The sequence below is a fragment of the Pseudomyrmex gracilis genome, unplaced genomic scaffold, assembly GCF_002006095.1.
Source record: "Pseudomyrmex gracilis isolate BER0280 unplaced genomic scaffold, ASM200609v1 scaffold_85, whole genome shotgun sequence".
NCBI classification, from domain to species: Eukaryota; Metazoa; Arthropoda; class Insecta; order Hymenoptera; family Formicidae; genus Pseudomyrmex; species Pseudomyrmex gracilis.
Genome location: NW_018020669.1, coordinates 43,442 through 61,235, shown reverse-complemented (window position 1 = coordinate 61,235; position 17,794 = coordinate 43,442). Strand labels below are relative to the sequence as shown.

The window sequence follows — 17,794 nt, the reverse complement described above, 5'->3', positions numbered from 1 at the left end:
TCTTTTCTATAAATGCAAGAGTATGAAGATGTTTTGTCAGAAAGAAGATATATATATATCTTTGTATTATATAACAAGAAAGGTCTCGAAATTCTCGCCCAAAAGCGAATAACGAGTCGTTGCACGTTGATCAGATGAACTGATGGTAAGCCTGATGCCCATGAAGGGCAAATTCGCGCCATATTCCACGATCCAATTTACATGCAACTATGAGTATCCAGACATGTTGTACATCTATTTCAAATTGTCGTCACTCGATGAATATCCTATAACCGCGCATGCCACCAAACCTAGCCGCATCAGCAAGACGAAGAATGGAGCTGTGCGCACCATGTCCGTTCTCATGGGACACACCCCGTGCAACGTGGAGTGTCACATCGTGGAGTATCGCGGCAGAGAACTGATCAAGGTTGTGACGTCGATTACGACAGGTTTGATGGGCCACGCCAATTACTGAGAAGCTTTTTCCGTACATCTTGTTTGTTAATCGGTGACTCATGGCGAGGCAAATTGTGTTACGATCATCACATTTTGCGATATCGCTAGATTATTGTTAGTAGATTGCCAGTTATCGTAGATCGTCCCTAGATTTCTGAAGAAATTTGACGAAGAAGTGTTGTGGGATTTTTTGTTATAGAAGGGATTTAGAGCTTCTCCTAGAATTCATATTTGTGTGATTCGCGGACAAGCTTGTGTCGCAAACATTCATTGTCGACGTGTACCAATATGTGTATTGTTTTTGGAGTATAGAAATTGTTATTCTTCAAAATAACCGTCATATTGTTGCCAAATGTTTTGTGAAAATGTGATGGTGATTGTTACTTTTGTGTTACGGGGGAATATTGTCTATCGCAGTATATATTTGTGTAGAGCAATAGGAATCTATAATAACGTCCATTTCTTGTTATTCTTCATCTTTTAACCCTTTACTGTCGCATTTTATCGTCGCAAATTTCTTGCAATTACGCGACCGCAATTGAATTCGTTTAAAAAAAAAAAAAAAAACGTTTGCTTTCGTTTCACACACAGCTGGAGAATCAACTATCTCGCCAGTCATCCCGATACCGCCCAAGATTATAGTTTACATTCAGGAACCAGAAATCCAGATTGTCCAAACTGGAAACACCGTTAGATACCATTGCACGGGCAGATCTCAACACAGCGTAAGTGATGTAGTAGTTTTTTTTGTTTTTTTTTTTTTATTATAGATATAAAATTGTTACCTAGAAATCTCTTTTTCTGTCACGCCGTGTGCAAATAGGACTCGGTGAATATCAAATGGAGAAAGGAGGGTGGTCAATTGCCGCCTGGTAGAAGCGTGGACGACGAGAACGGACTGTTGGTTATCAGAGACGTGAAGGTGTCCGATAGCGGTGTTTATGTTTGTCAAGTGAGCGATGGAATAAACATCGAAACCAAGCAAGTTTCTCTGACCGTCGGAGGTACGAAACAAAATTAATATTTTTATTATATTAATTATATATATATATTGTATTTAAAGTATTAATATATTAGTTCTCGCTGTAATGATTTGATAAAAATTCGAAAACTGAAAGAAAGTAAATTAAAACCTCAACTGTGTTATCTGTTGATTTAATTTTTTATACATCGTGTTATAACGGACGCAGCGTTCCCGAAACACTTGCTGCAAATACCAGGTACAAATTGTAACCGCTTGAAATCGTTCGTGTAAACATAAATAATAAATTGCTTTTGCCGTTAAAATTAAATATTTAAATTGGATTAGCTTTGAACCAAAACCTGTCGCCTCTCGTTATTATTTTATTTGTGAATAATAAAATCTCATTCTCGTTACCTAAGGATCCACCTCGGTAGCGCCCAGAGTCACTATAAGTCCACCGTATCATCAAGTGAAGGAAGGCGATCCGGTCGAGTTTCGTTGTGAGGCCACGGGTAATCCGCCGCCGCAATTGGAATGGGTTCGAGTACACGATTCGAGAAACATAAGTCCGGAAGCGACGTTCTACAACGGCGTGTGGAGTCTTCCGGCCGCGTCGAAGAACGACGCTGCCGAATACAAGTGCATCGCTAGAAACAACATTGGCACGGACGAGAAGACGACGATCTTGTATGTTCAAGGTGCGATCAAAGTTAGCTACATTTTTTGTCGCAATTTATTTAGCGATTTTTCCGTTTTTTTGTTTCAAATTATAAGAATCTTGCATTAGCAAATTGCTCTATAGCGCTGCGAGAAATGTTGCTTTACAAAAAAGAACATTTTGGTTTATCACAGACAATCCTCACAAACCACCTCCTACGGGTTTACCGCCCATCGTGACACCGTCCGAGTGGTCCGGAACCAGTTCGGACGTCGTCAAACTGACCTGCACGCCGTCTCAGCGCGCGACCGTCGTCTGGGCAAGATCCGGCGGATTGCCACTGCCTTATTCAGCCACTCAGCGCGACGGGGTTCTGACCATCTCGAATCCCACCCCGAGCGACTCCGGCATATACGTGTGCACCGCGACGAGCGCCCGCGGAACGGAAACAAGCACCACCGTCCGAATAACGATAGTACCTCGCAGAGATCCTTTGACGGTCAAGGTCAGACCCGAACGGCAGCACGTGTCCCAGGGCACGGTGGCCGAGGTGCGGTGCATCACCAGCGGCGAGCCGAATCTGCAGATAAAATGGAGCAAGCACATGGAAGCGATGAGCCCGCGCGTGCAACAAGTAGGCGAGACACTCAGAATTGTCAACACTCAGGTTTCCGATCGAGGAGTGTACATTTGTCGGGTCAGCAGCCCCGCGGGCAGTTACGAGGCCAGCGCGATTATCGAAGTTGAACGTAAGTTCCGTAATATTTCTAAATATTCCGAAAGACACGCTTCTGAAGTATCAAAATTTTTGAGTAAAAAAATATAAATCAAGATTAATAATGCCGAATAGGAAAGGCGACGGCACGGAAAGCCGGAGATTCCAGGTTCGACTCCTGGCTGAGGAGTTTTTTTCGCAATATAAATTTAATTTCAATTAGGGGGGTATTTAGGATCTCTCATATACGAGATGCAAGTATAGCATCCTATATGAATTTTAGAATTGTTATTACAATTCGAATTTCACGTGTAAAAATTTACACGTGAACACGTATATATGTATATATGTATATACACGTATAATTTCCGCACAACACCTAGCGAACGGCTCTCATGACCGAATATATATTTATTAGTTTGGAAACTTCGGAGCCTTAAAGATTCTTTAATTAATTAATTGATAAATCAAGATGTCAAATTCGCAAAACATATATCTCGGGAAAAAAAATCCTTCATATAAGATCGATATCTGATTATACATTTTTAAACGTGTGAAAATTAATACACTTGAAAATTCAAATTGACTTCAATTCGAAAATTCATTCAAGAGACGTTTAATTTATAATCTCGAATCTATGAATTACTCTCAGTTTACTCATTTGTGAAATTTCAAAAATCCGAAATTGCGAAAAAGACAATCGCGCGTTTATTTTGCAGGTCGCGAAGCTCCGGTCTTGGAACTGTATCCCCAAGACGTTCAAACGGTAACCCTCGGCGGTTCGGCCGATCTGCAGTGTCGCGCGAAGGCCGGTTTCCCGGTGCCGGAGTTGCACTGGTCTCGCGAGGACAACCGTCCGCTCGGCTCGAACGTCGAGCAACTTCCGGGCGGTCTTCTCAGACTGTCGAATATCACGGTGAACGACGGGGGTGCTTACATCTGTTCCGCGTCCAACGAAGTCGGTTCAACGTCGGTCATCGCCCACATCGAGGTACAGTCCATGCCCGTGATCACGATCGCGCCGAAGCTCGGTATCTTGCAAGTGAAACGCGGCAGCCGTGTGCGTTTGGTCTGCAGCGCGAGCGGTTATCCGCAACCGAACGTAGCCTGGAGCAAACACTTGAACGGACTCACCATACAGTAAGTTGATCTTTCGATCGTGCGACGTTCTAAGCAAAAAAAAAAAAAAAATCACATGGAACACAAAATGTAATCAACGTTTCAATCATGTTTCTGGTCCTTTTATGTATATTAGTAGTTCAATTAAATAAGTTCGCGATTGCAACAAGATAAAACAAGTTAAAACAAATTTGTTCGAGAAAAATCTCCAAAAAATTAAATTTAACAAGACGAAAAACCCCTGAACATTCTACGCGTAACCGACTGCGACTTGCGTATTCTCAATTTACAGCGAATACAGCAGAACAGCGGCGACTCCTTTGAGCGCCGTGTACGAAATATTCTCCGTCTCGCCCGACGACGAAGGAACTTACACCTGTCAGGCGACGAACGCCGTGGGAATAACCGAGGAACGTATTCACATTCGTATCGAGGACGACGATTACGAATGCAACGGCGACAGAGGCGACATTCCGTGCGACGACGATCGCGATCGACCATCGCGTCCGGATTCTGTGCGTATAAAATCTCTTATTTGTTTTTGTATATCGTATTTCACTTTTAACGTGCGTGTCTGACACGTGACGACGTTGTTCAATTCTCACAGAGAGATCCGAACCAGCCCCACCAGGGAGGAGGTGTGAAAATTCCCGAGGATTACCTGAGAATTCCGAACGGCGGCAAGGTGGAGATGCGTTGCCAGGTCTTCGGGCCCGACGGAAATCAGATCTACTTGGACTGGAAGAGGAGCGATCATCGTCCGTTGCCGGACGGCAGCACGGTGCACAGCGGAGTACTGAGCATTCCGACCGTCGACAGAAACGCGGCTGGCGAATACATCTGTCTGGGCCTGGATCCCTTCGGCAACGTTCTCTTCAGGGCGAAATCTCATCTCGAAATCATATGTGAGTGAACGAATGCGGAAAACAATAATTAAAACTTAATACAACAAGTTTTGAAGATTTTTTGCGGACTTTGTAAAGAAATTCGATTGTTTTTTCGATTCACCTATCGATATCGCGCGGAGAATCTGAGAGAGATGGAATTAACGCAAAATTAATTCGTTTGACGCTCTTCTTGCAGCTCCGCCGAGGATCGAATTGAATCCCACGCGTCAAACGGTGGGACCTGGCGAAAATCCATCCATAAGTTGCACCGCCACGGGAGACGAACCCATGCGCATCGTTTGGGAAGCTATAGAACGTCCGTTGCCGCATTCGGTGTCGCACAGAGACGGCGTCTTGCAATTCCACGGCATCACCTACTCCGATGCCGGCAAATACGTGTGCAAAGCGACAAACGGAGCGGGAACGGCGGAAGCGGTCGCGGAAGTTTTGGTTAACGGTTAGTTAGACAACCGTTTAAATGAATTTACATTTGAAAAAATAACATCGTTTTCTCTTACATGTAATGTAATATTTTATATAAGAAAACGAAAAGTAAAAGAGGATGTTATTATTTAATCACATTATTTAATTAAGATCAACAGAGACGAACATTTCTGAAAAGAAAAAAAAATATGTCTTAAAACACTTTATTAAATATACGCTATGTGAAAAAAATTCGAATCAACATTTCCGACTTGCAGAACATTCTTACGACGTTCCGAGAATTCGGTCTGAGAGAAGAGACATCGTGACGCACGTCGGCAACACCGTTCGCTTGCATTGCGAAGTGCACGGCGAACGCGCCTCGATCTATTGGAGACGAGAGGGACAACCCCTGCCGATCACCGGACGAATCGGCGATAATTATCTGGAACTAACGCAAGTAAGACCGGAAGACAGCGGGAGATACATCTGCGAGATTCAAACCAGCCGCGGTGTATCCAGCGATTATATTAATTTCAACGTTTCCCGTAAGTGTCACGCTCCGTTATCACTTATAAAATCTCGTCGTTTTTCTCCATTCACTTCGTAAGAATCCTTGCTTTTGTCAGAATGCATCTAATGAAGATTTACTGCGATATATTTTGATATATTCATAGCTACAAATGATGTTCCGCCTGTTTTTTTTTTTCAAAATCTTAATTTCGCTTTTAATCATTTCGGGATTATACACAAACAAGTCAACACAAACTCTATATAAAGTGCGATTTACATATATATATTTAAATATATGTATTTATTTATACACACATATATTGTATTTACATTATCTTTTACTCCCGAAAGGATTAAATCACAAATTGCTTCGTTTTTTTCCCAAATATTTTGTTTGCTATATATCTTTGCGCGTTTTTTAAAACACTAGAACGTTGTTTTTTCAGATCATCTAAAAGATTTCAACTTCTCGCTCAGAACTTGATCGGCTTGAAATTGCTCATTTCCACGTTTGCCTTAAATACAATAAAATAAAAAAATCAGCAACAAAATTATTTTTATCAGACTTTAAGTAAAGATAAAAAAAAAACAAACAATAATTATTTATAGATCTCTAAATCTCTTTCGCGATTTATATGTCAAAGAATAATTTTCTAGTTTTGCACTAATTCATCGCATCATTTCACATCATTAACAAAACGCGTATCAGATTGATTGCCCGAGCAACGTAAAAACACGGCGAAAGATAATTAACGATAATTATCGGAGAGAACGTTCTGTGCAAATTCTTCAGACGTTTCTCTTCGCCGTTTTGCGTAGCTCGGGCATTTATTTATTTTTTTTTTTTTAATAATAATAATGAGATTACACACAATTATAAATTATATAGCAAACGTGGCTTAACGAACGCCTTCACAAGAGTTTAGGTTTCTTTTTTACAACACTCGCGTTATGATTTAGTAGTTAATTTGCTTGCGGATTGCATGCCAGTGTTCCGATCGAAGTGCAGGCACTGGGAGTATGAATGCAGAAGCCTACAATGCATTCCGGTGGAATTCTTTTGCGACGGCTATAGTCACTGCGACGACGGTACTGACGAACGCTTCTGCCGCAGATCGCTCTATCGCCAATACCTTCAGAGACGACGCGGTTTGTTTGAGATATATGTGTGTGTTGTGTGTCGTCCCGTAGTACTTCTACTCGTAGTGAACTGTCCTTATTTCTTCTTAAGCTTGTACTTGTGTAAGACTTGCAAGGAAAGAATACGATTTTCAAGCCAAACTCTTGCGCGTTCGTTCAGATTTCGAGCAACGAAAACCAAAAAAAAAAAACCGAATATAAAGAACAAAAAATCCCGTAAGATGTCACGCACTCTTGCGGCGTGCGTTTCGATTCCCCACTCGAGCGCATACGAGTGTTATTTTATCTTTGTTTCACATCTAGAGAGTGATAAAGTATAACCGCGGGTGAGGGGAATCGGAACCCTTAGCCCTTTGTCTCCTCACACCGATTGCGTTTGAAGTGTGGCACATTTGTATTCTGTCCTTGTCAGCACGAAGTATATATATGTTTGAATTGATATACTCTTCAAATTTTTATATACTCTCTTCATGTTATATGCATACTGTGCTAAAATATGTCTACGAACTTTTTGATCAAATCAAATAGCTCTTTGTTATATTTTCCTTTTGCAACTTTTGCTTTATTTGAACAACAAGTATTTTATTAATGTTTTTGGAAAAGTAAAAGAGTTAAAAATTTTACTTTACCTAAAAGTATTTTACTTAAAATAGTTTTCGTCAGTGCGCGTAATATTTTTTTATTTATCAGATTGCCTGATTTTTTCAAAATGTCGAAATTACGAATTTTTCGCGAACACAAAGTTAAAGAACAAAACCACGTCGAACGGACTTTAGCGTTTTTTTTTTTTTCAGAGATCGGTCGAAGGTTGCAAAGTCTGTTTTGTTGTGTTACGCGATAAGCGACAAAACACAGAAAGGGATATATGTTTTTTCTTCATTCTTCAAACAAGTCAAAACGTGTGTAGTCTACATACGTAAATTCAATTCTAGCTGCCGCGCTGCCTCTGGTAAGTGTCGAAGTCTCTCAAGATCCGATAAACATCGGCGACACAGTCGACATACACTGCACCTGCACCGGGACGCGCGGTTCTCCGCGTTATCGCTGGTCAAGACCGAACCACGTGAATCTGCCGGAAAACGCTCAAGAGTACGACAGCATCCTGAGGCTGACAAATGTAGCTGTTATCGATAGCGGACCCTACAGATGTACAGTGGACACTTCCGAGGGCACATTCGAAAAGGACATCAACCTGGTCGTTCATGGTATAATCATTTCAGAAATGTGCATAAATAATAACACACACACACATCTATATAAAATCAGTAAAACCTTTTAACATATCGTAAAATTTTCTTCTTTTAATATAAAAATAATTTTTATATTAAAATGATTTTTAATTCTTTGCCAATGCTCTCTTGTGTCTATCTGGATTATGTAATTGTGTAAGTATAAAATCAGCAAAGTTATAAAGCAATTTTGTAGCATTTTTGTTGAATAAAAAATAGAGAGAGAGAGAAAAAAAAATTATATCACCGTCTGTTGTTACTCAGGTGGAATTCACGACGAACCAGCAATCGAAACTAAATACGCTCCGTACGGATCAAGTGTGAAAATGGACTGCAGTATTGATCTCGAGCCGCCGATAGAATTCCGCTGGAACAAGCTTGGAGGACTCCTGCCACACGACAGTCAGATTTCGGAGGTAAAAAAAAACCCCGTACATCTTGTCAAACATGTATTTCTAGACAACATCTAGTCGAATCTCAGAAGATGTCGCGTTACACGTATTTTTACGTGCTTACATGTATTATTTTTTTGTTTTGTGCGCATAGAATCAATTGAAGTTGACAAACGTAAAGGCTGAGGATGCCGGAACGTACATTTGCGTTGGAAATAACGGACAGGAAACGAGGGAAGTGCCGACGGTGCTGGTTGTGACAGGAGTCGTGCCCAATTTCAGTCAGGCACCCGGAAGTTACATCGCTTTCCCACCTCTGCCGGATTCCTATCTCAAATTTAACATCGAGATATCTTTCAAACCGGAGAGTTACGACGGAATTTTATTGTACAACGACGAATTCGGCAACGGCAATGGCGACTTCATTGTGTTGTCTCTGATTAACGGATATCCTCAATTCAAGTAAATAAAACCGTCATACCGTTGAGAAAACATTACATCTACAGCGTTTTGCGAGTAACATGTTAACGCAATTGCCGACCGTCTCAACAGATTCAATCTCGGCTCTGGGCCAGCTTCCATCAACGCGGACAAACCTGTTACGTTGAGCGAGTGGCACACCATTAAGATCCAACGCAATCGGAAGGAGGCGACGATGCTGGTCGACGGCGAGGGTCCTTACAAAGTGGTCGCCGTGGGCAGACGTCAAGGTCTGGATTTGAAGGAACCTCTTTATATCGGCGGGGTTCCGAACTACAACAGGCTCGACAAACAAGTCGAGGCGAACACAGGCTTCGTCGGGTGTATCAGCCGCCTGGTTCTCGGCGAGAAGCAGGTCGATCTAATTGGCAATCAAACCGGGAGCGTGGGAATCACGAATTGCGAGACCTGCCACGCCGAGAATCCTTGCCACAACGGCGGTGTGTGTCAGGAAGCGGCCACAAAGAACGGATACACGTGCCTGTGCCGAGCCGGTTTTAGCGGCAAACACTGCGACAACGTCGGCCAATCCTGTTACCCGGGTACACAGACGCCTAATATAAATCTATTATCTCTGATTTAGGACACAATCCGCTATTTCATTCGCTAATGTAAAATCAATAATAAATTTCGCGGTTTATTTACATTTTTGTTTGTGAAAAATTATGAACATTTTTTTTTTCATAATAAATACACGTTCGCAAAAACAAACTAATCGATGATAAAAATAAAACGATTGTTGTTGTTTCTAAAAGTTCTTTCAAAAACTAAAAAAATTGCATATTGACACAGAAACATAGCAAAATAAATTTATTAAAAATTTATATGTGTATCGGATAATATCAGGTGCTTGCGGAGAAGGTACATGTGTGGACAAGGAAACCGGTTTTGACTGTTACTGCCCGCCCGGGAAAACAGGATCACGATGCGAGCATTCGGTGAATATCTACGACCCGGCTTTCCATGACGACAGAGCTTTCCTCGCGCACGAAACTCCGAAAGCTCTTAGACGGTGAGTTTACGCACACACGCTCGATTAAACGTATTATATTTAATGAACGTGCACGCATCACACTTAATTAATTGCTCTTAGTCGATGTCGCAAGCGCACAGGATCGAACACATTGTCACAATGGTTGTATGTGTCCTATTTATTTATTATGTTTTAAGTTTTAAATAATTTAATTTATTTTCACACATCGTGTGTGTATTTACAAGACGTAGAAAAAAAAAACGAATAAATCAAGAGAAATTTCGTTGCGAATGCGGAACGAATGTAAAAATAACAAATACGCGTTGTCTTTGATATATCAGACTTCAGATATCGAGTAATGACAAAATTGTGCAGTTGTTAAAAACGAGTAATATTACGCGGAGTAATTCGAGAGAATTTCAATGTAATGACAAACTAGAAATATATTTCTCACAAATATAATAAGAAATAATTAGAAGTAATATCTGTAAATGTTATTTTCTCATAAATTACACGTTAACATGTTACAAATTTACGCTTTTTGAACTCGAATTATAATGGATTTTCGGCGACAAAATGTGGAAGATAGGTACTAAATCTCGAGCTCATCTAGACATCCTCAAACATCCTAATTACTAAACTTCTTTTCAGGGAAAGAGAGAGTTCGACCACTACTACTACACACAGTCGATCACGATTACGCAACGCACAAGTTAGGAAACCACGATCAAGGCCACATCACCACAATAATTTGCACCACACAAAACATTAGCCCAGACCTAGCACCAATTTTAAACGCATTTAGAGAGTCATTACTTATCCAATCACAGCAATAATAAAACTTCTCTTTGTAGATCTAATTACTCCTTTATATATAAATATATATAAATATATATATATATAAATATAAATATAAAATTTATGTATATATATTTTATATATATATATATATGTATATGTACGAAGCTATATTTAAAAAATGTTTTAAAGATATGTATGTTTACGCGAGAGAATTTTAATTAGTTCAATTTATTATTTTTTATTATTATTATTTTTTTGTGCAACTTCTCACTGCCTCTTTTTCTCTGTTTGATTACGTGTAGTGGCGATGGTTACGTTAAAAGGAAGATGAATGAATTCTTTTTTTTTTTTTTTTTTTTTTTTAACAAGATATTTTGCAACGTGCCTGCGTAGTGCGTAGTTCTTTGTAACACAGAATGTTGTCACGGATGCTGTAAAACGTCGGAACACATCAGTCAGTCAACAAATTAGTAATTAATGTTTTTTTGTACAGCTTCTTTAATTAATACATTACAACGCGCGTCACTCTTTAGTCATTTATTAATTATTAAAAGTCATACGTGAAGTCACTGCCAAATCAGTTGCATTTAACTGGTAGTTCTGCCCCCTGATTCAAGCTTAGAAAAATGTCAAAGTCCGTATAATAATAATAATAATAATAATATAATCGCATACCTGTATATGACAGTTATATATGACAGCATATGTAAAATGTTTGTACTTACGTGCTCTTCCCCTTTCCCATCTGAGAAATTATACATATATTCTATATACGTATAAATATTATATATAAATATATATTATATATAAAAATGTGTTTTTGTCACGTGCGAGAACGAATCGTTATATACTCAGCGGACTCATGCTATAATACGAATAAATATTTTTAAAGCAAATAAAACGAAAGTGTGAATGTAAGTCGAGCAATTTTAATTTAAGTTTATGTTCGTCGCCACGTAGAAGTGCATGCGTTTGAAAAAGGTAAGTTTCAAGACCAAAACATTATTCGTGTGGGTGTGCGCGGTACGTCTGTTTTGTTCGAAGTATCGCTTGTAGCAATGCTTTTGTATTTTTTTTTTTTTATGTATTGCATACTACGAAAGCTTTCAATTGCACTTTTTCTTTATATAGTCCTCGAAATCATCTTTGTTAAAGAAAAAAATAACTCCGTATACACTTACATTAATTGCACAAATTCCCGATTTCAATGACACACGAGATGTAAATGCCGTTAGAACGATTTTGAGATAACATGTTTTTATTAGAAAAAACAAAAAAGTCGAACAAATATTGCAAAGTTATAAAAATATTTTGCTGGTCAACGAGAATTGAAGCGAACACGTGTGCGAGTGTGTGAATTCCGGTTTTTGCGACAAATAAATAAATAAAAACAAAATAAAACCGCGTACACACGTACTTTGCTTAAAGTTGTTTTTCTTGTACGAATAAAAAACAAAAAAAAAGGCATTTTTATATCTTATCTTTGTGACCAATTTTAGGCTAAGGGTAGCCATGAGTTTTAATCCCGCGGACTCCGGGGACGGAATCCTGATGTATTGTTCTCAAAGTGACGAAGGCCTCGGAGATTTTGCAGCGCTGATAATAAAGGACAAGCACGTCGAGTTTCGTTACGATATCGGTTCCGGAATGGCAACGATAAGATCACCCCAGGCGGTTCAGCCCGGTTTATGGACGCGCGTGACGGTGAATCGAGATTTCAAGGACGCCAAATTAACCGTTAACGATCAGCCGGTTGTTGAAGGCAAAACACCAGGTGCTTCGAAGACCATGACGCTAAACACACCCCTTTACATCGGAGGAGTGGATCGCAGAAGAATTACCGTCAACGAAAAAGTCGGTATTGATCAAAACTTCAGGGGTTGCGTATCTGAGGTGAGAAAATTATTAACAAGATTATTGATAATTGTTTTTACTTTTTTTCAATTTTTTATTATTTAAACTCGAAGTTAAAAAAAAAAAAAGCGGGAGGAATTTTATTTTACCCCGTCTTTTAAATTCCTCGGCGCAATAGCTCGAACTTTCGACGACCAGCGTGGACATATTGAAAGCGGCGATCGACGCGGCTAATATCGAGGACTGTTCGACGCCTCATCCGAATCAGACGGTTCACACTACCACGGTGGCGACTACGCAACCGCCAACGACACCGTTTAATCCCTGCGCATCGAGCCCTTGTATTCACGGGGTCTGTCAAAGATCAAACGCGTACGATTATTCGTGCGAATGCAACTACGGATACGCGGGTAGTAACTGCGAGAACGTGGTGAAGCAGTGCGAAGTGTTGACGCCGTGCAGAAACGGCGGCTCTTGCATCGATCTTCACGGATCTTACAAGTGCGACTGTCGTCTCGGTTACAACGGACTGAACTGTGAAAAATGTACGTTAAGTGTACAAATTAATTCGGTATTTTGTTTTTTTTTAACAATCACTTAATTTTGCAATCCCCAATCTCTCTATTAAAACAAAAAAATATTAACTTTGCCATATACCTTAAACAAATTCAAACAAGATCAATAATATGAAATAAAAATTCAAAAATAAAGTAGATCTGAAAGCTCTAGTCCGGAGGTAGTAATTAATAGAATTAGATTGTGATAAATTAGTAGAATTAAATTGATTGACTTCTCAATAAAGTTAGAACATTTCGATCTTTTGTATTTCGATCATTTTCAGCCAAGTATAAATAATTCAAATACATACTTGTTCATATACTTTATGAAAATATTAATTAATAAATATATTCTTATAATAAATAAAATTATATAAATAATTGTAATGTATCATATTTTTGCAGTGGCTGAGATCACGTACGACGTCGCTTTCAGGGGTGACGGATGGTTGGAACTAGACAGATCCGTCATGACGCACGAAGAAGAACGCGAAGTTCTAGGCCTCGAGATCAGTACCAACAAGAGCAACGGATTAATCATGTGGCATGGGCAAACACCGAACGATCTGACGCCCGACGATTACATCGCTGTCGCTGTAGTAGATGGGTAAGTAACATCTTTGAATTTGATTGATCTAGTTTTTTTTGAAATATTATAGAAACTCTTTTGAGAGAGAGAAAGAATTAACATTGTCTTGTTTTTTTTACAGATACGTAGAATATCAATACAATTTGGGTTCCGGTCCGGCCGTTATTCGCGTCACCGCTCAGCGCGTTGATGACGGGGAACGACACAGAATAATTCTGAAACGTCAGGGTAGCGACGGTAGCATCGAACTGAACGGCGAACACACCGAGAGCGGTTTAAGCGACGGACTTCAGCAGATTCTGAACGCGAGAGGCAACGTTTATCTGGGCGGTTTACCGGATTACGCGATGACTTACGGGAGGTATCACGACGGATTCTCCGGTTGCATTTACACTCTGGAGGTGCAGGATTCCGGAGCTATTAATATCGGCGAGAAGGCTATCAGGGGAGTAAACGTCTCGCCGTGCATCAGGTAAGACGTACAGCTGTGGCGTAAGTAACATTAACGAAACATAAAAAAGAAATCTGTGTGAAAAGAATATAATCTTGAGGATCTAACGGAATTTTCAAGTCAATTCATTTCAAGTAACTCGATCAAAATACTAATTGAAATTCAAATTATTTGAACAATAAAATATAGACAATAATATAAAAATAAAATAATTCAATATAATTCGAACATTTAAAATTTTTTTCACGTCAAATAAAAACGCGGAACTACATCAGAAACGTGTGTAACGTGTTCAAATTATTTTGAAATTATTTAAATAATACGTATGTATAATTTAAAAAAAAATTTTTTTTTTTGTTTAAATAATACAATACTAATCTCGCTGTGTGGATATTTTACACGCTATTCAGAGTAAGATGGATCCCATCCTCGTTAGTATTCACGGATGCGGACGCGGACGTATTCGATGCGTTTGTGCCGCCACCGCCGGTGAACATTATTCATCCGAAACCCGCGTCAAATTTAGCCGCGTACGACATAACGAGTTACTCGTTGTTGATCATATTACAAAATCTAATCGCTTTGACTAGAGATATTAAGGAACAAAGTGTACTTTTCACGCTGTTGTGCGTAGACGCGGTTAACGTTCTCAAAGGCTTACTGAGCTAAATAATATATATACAGAGTATTTATATGCGAGACATCAGACTCTTTTACCTTATATATATAATTATCGGAAATACACATATCTTACTTTGGAGATTCGCTTTTGTCCGAGCGAGCACGAAAATTGTACAGTAAACGCTTTTGTCCGAGCGAGGGATGTGTATTTCCGCGAGAAAAATTTGCATACAACACATGTACAGCTAATAAATTTGTAAATTATTTAACGCTTAACCGACGTCGGAAGTAACGCGGCAAAACTACTACGGTATGTTAACACTACGCAAATATAATTTTTGTTTTTTTTTTTTTTCCATCGTAAATAGCACGCTGTAGTGTGCTATTGTTTTTTTTTTTTACGTAACATAACTATTCGCTATTGATTATTTATAAATTCTGAAATGTTGTCTTGTTTATTTTACAGTAATCGAACTGATAGATCTACAGCACGTGGTGACCTCGACGGATATTACTAAAGAGAAAGAGATGCACTTATGTAAGAAACGCGCAAGTATTGTTGTCGCGAGCGATCATTGATGATGAAAAATGAATGTAAATGAGTGTGTTAACGCCAAATCTGATGTTTTCTTCGACGAACACGTGACAATTATGAAAGATCAAAAGCAAGTCTGATGTTGGTAGCTGAATCAAACGTTTGACGACAGAGAACAATTTGTGTGAATTTCGAGACTTCTCACACTTTTCAGTTGCAATAAGATGAATTTTGGTTCGAACGTTCTATCGGATATAAAAAAATAAAAAAAATAAAAAATAAAAAAAATCGAAAAAGTAAAGCAACGTAAGTATTTAGCGCATTTATCTGATTTTACTAAAATCTATTACGAGAGCAACTTTCAGCAGGACAAAAAAATGTGAAGAAAGAGAGACACACGTATGAAAGCGAACGAGTTTTGAAAGTGAACGAAAACAAAAAAAAAACAATTTTATATCATATAGTTATATACAAAGTCTAACCGCACTAATATATTGCTATTAATATTTTATAATTGAAGTATAACTATAACGTTTTATACCGCTTTATTTGTACGACAAGATAGATATCGTTCAATTCGTTGAATATAACGAATGAACAAAAAAAAAAAAAAAAAAAAACAATATATACATATACATACATAGATTTTACATTTCCTGATATTTTTCTTGTTTGCCTTTACCGTATTTTTTTAAATAATCGACAAGCTTAGCGGCATTTTTGGTTTTTTAGTCAGCTAGAGGATTATACGGAACAGTACAGACGCAGCGACTGATGAGATGGAAAAAAATCCGTTAGATGAGACATATAGAGTCTATAATTTTTCACTGCCATATATATATAAATATTGATTTATTCCTATTGTTAAAAAAAAGTAAAAAATGAAAAAAAATAAAATAAAAAAATAAACACGATGATGAAACAGATTTTGCATCTCGTGCATGAGGAATAAAATTATTATTCACTAGCGTATGAGTGTAATCAAAGCGTCTTAATAAGATTATGATGTTTCCCTCGTATGTATTACCAATTACGACAATAAATTATCGTCACAGCCAAAAACCATTTCGTACATTAGGAGAAAAACAATTAACGTCTTTTTCTCTCTCTACGCGAGACATCGAGATCTTACGGTTTGGCGGGAAAAAAAAAACACGTACGTGCATATATGTACGTTAACATTACTCCTCAACATTGATTGCTAAATGTCACGAATCGTCGTGAAAAAAGATAAGAGATTCTCCGAAGAAAGAAATAACATAAATAATCAAAGAATTGATAAGCATTGATCTCACAAAATCTAGATTGCACTCATACCATGATGAATAAATATTATCATTTATATCGTATATGTGTAGGTGCTTACATGTGATTTTAATGCAATAGATCGATAATCAAGAATAAATAAGTATATGAAGTGAATAAATTTATTGTGCGCGTAACCGAAGCATCATCGAACTTTCTTATTAAGGAGAGAATTTTTAAGTTCTCGTGATATATTATAAATAATTAAAAAGTATACATGAGAGAAAATCACGATAGAGTAAGAATTGGCGTAGGTAAAATGTGTGCTGCTATACTTGTGTATGAAATTTATACCGAATAAAGAGAGAGAGAGAGAGAGAGAGAGAGAGAGAGAGAGAAAGAGAGATATGATGAGAAACATGCGTAGATATGGCAAACAGTATAATTAGCGTTCTCTAATACACTGTCTAATATATTAAAGACATTATGAAAGTAAAATGTACAATTTGAAAGTAATTGTATTGTTCGATCGCCAAATATTTGCGCAAGTAGATTGATCATTATTGAGAATATTATTCAAAAAAGTGCAATATATTACATTACCTATTATCTAAATCACGTATTTTATATCGTATTTTTGTGTTAAGCAGTAAAATCACGTGTTTTTTTTTTTTTTTTCAATCTAAATTCGTTTATTATATAATTCGTTATAATCATTTACTATAATTAATCTAAATACGTTTTCTCTCGTGCAATATTCATTTTGTAAGTTTTTTTTATATATAATATATACAAAAAACATATCTCTAATATATACATATATAACTATTAAAAATATACTAGAAGCCTTGAAGGCACAATGCAAGTATTGATTTTTCTTCTATATATATATCGTCTACTTTATAAATTTTCTATAATTTTATATATATTTTTGTATATTCTTACTTATATATTTTTTATTCTCTAAAATTCTTATATAGAATTTACTGCAAAGTACTAATTTGTTTATTATTGCGTCATTCGACATTTTATTGCTCTAAAAATGTGTGCAATCTGTCATCACATCCGATTAACGAATTAGAAATATTGTTTAATAAAATTTTTACTGAAATTTTTATTTTTTGCTTTTCCGAAATTTTATTTAAAAAGTGTGACACACGAAATAAACTAGTGTATCATAGCTCTCGTGGAAGTTTGTCTACGCGTCTGC

At 37.9% G+C, this 17,794-nt stretch overlaps 2 protein-coding genes across 23 annotated transcripts in view; both read left to right on the top strand.

The window, feature by feature from the left end:
- The window catches only part of LOC109855259 (basement membrane-specific heparan sulfate proteoglycan core protein), a 170,672-nt gene extending 159,810 nt beyond the window's left edge, over positions 1-10,862 (top strand). For 20 of the 22 annotated variants that reach the window (XM_020429298.1, XM_020429294.1, XM_020429289.1 and 17 more), the window contains 17 exons: positions 135-431; positions 1,030-1,163; positions 1,262-1,442; positions 1,822-2,100; positions 2,255-2,809; positions 3,495-3,915; positions 4,187-4,409; positions 4,502-4,799; positions 4,978-5,238; positions 5,483-5,752; positions 6,708-6,866; positions 7,790-8,062; positions 8,351-8,502; positions 8,633-8,940; positions 9,031-9,500; positions 9,805-9,970; positions 10,583-10,862. In XM_020429298.1, the coding sequence (XP_020284887.1) occupies positions 135-431; positions 1,030-1,163; positions 1,262-1,442; positions 1,822-2,100; positions 2,255-2,809; positions 3,495-3,915; positions 4,187-4,409; positions 4,502-4,799; positions 4,978-5,238; positions 5,483-5,752; positions 6,708-6,866; positions 7,790-8,062; positions 8,351-8,502; positions 8,633-8,940; positions 9,031-9,500; positions 9,805-9,970; positions 10,583-10,703 (4,568 nt within the window). In that variant the 3' untranslated portion in view covers positions 10,704-10,862. The remainder of the gene's footprint in view (positions 1-134; positions 432-1,029; positions 1,164-1,261; positions 1,443-1,821; positions 2,101-2,254; positions 2,810-3,494; positions 3,916-4,186; positions 4,410-4,501; positions 4,800-4,977; positions 5,239-5,482; positions 5,753-6,707; positions 6,867-7,789; positions 8,063-8,350; positions 8,503-8,632; positions 8,941-9,030; positions 9,501-9,804; positions 9,971-10,582) is intronic. The other 2 variants (XM_020429299.1, XM_020429292.1) reach the window with 2 other exon arrangements.
- Positions 10,863-10,949: 87 nt separating this feature from the next.
- Positions 10,950-15,959, top strand: LOC109855261 (basement membrane-specific heparan sulfate proteoglycan core protein-like). Its single transcript, XM_020429310.1, has 5 exons — positions 10,950-12,625; positions 12,765-13,131; positions 13,549-13,750; positions 13,854-14,204; positions 15,271-15,959. The coding sequence occupies exons 1-5, from the start codon at positions 12,245-12,247 to the stop codon at positions 15,320-15,322; spliced, it is 1,353 nt and encodes a 450-aa protein (XP_020284899.1). The 5' UTR covers positions 10,950-12,244; the 3' UTR covers positions 15,323-15,959.
- The last annotated feature ends 1,835 nt before the right edge of the window (positions 15,960-17,794 follow it).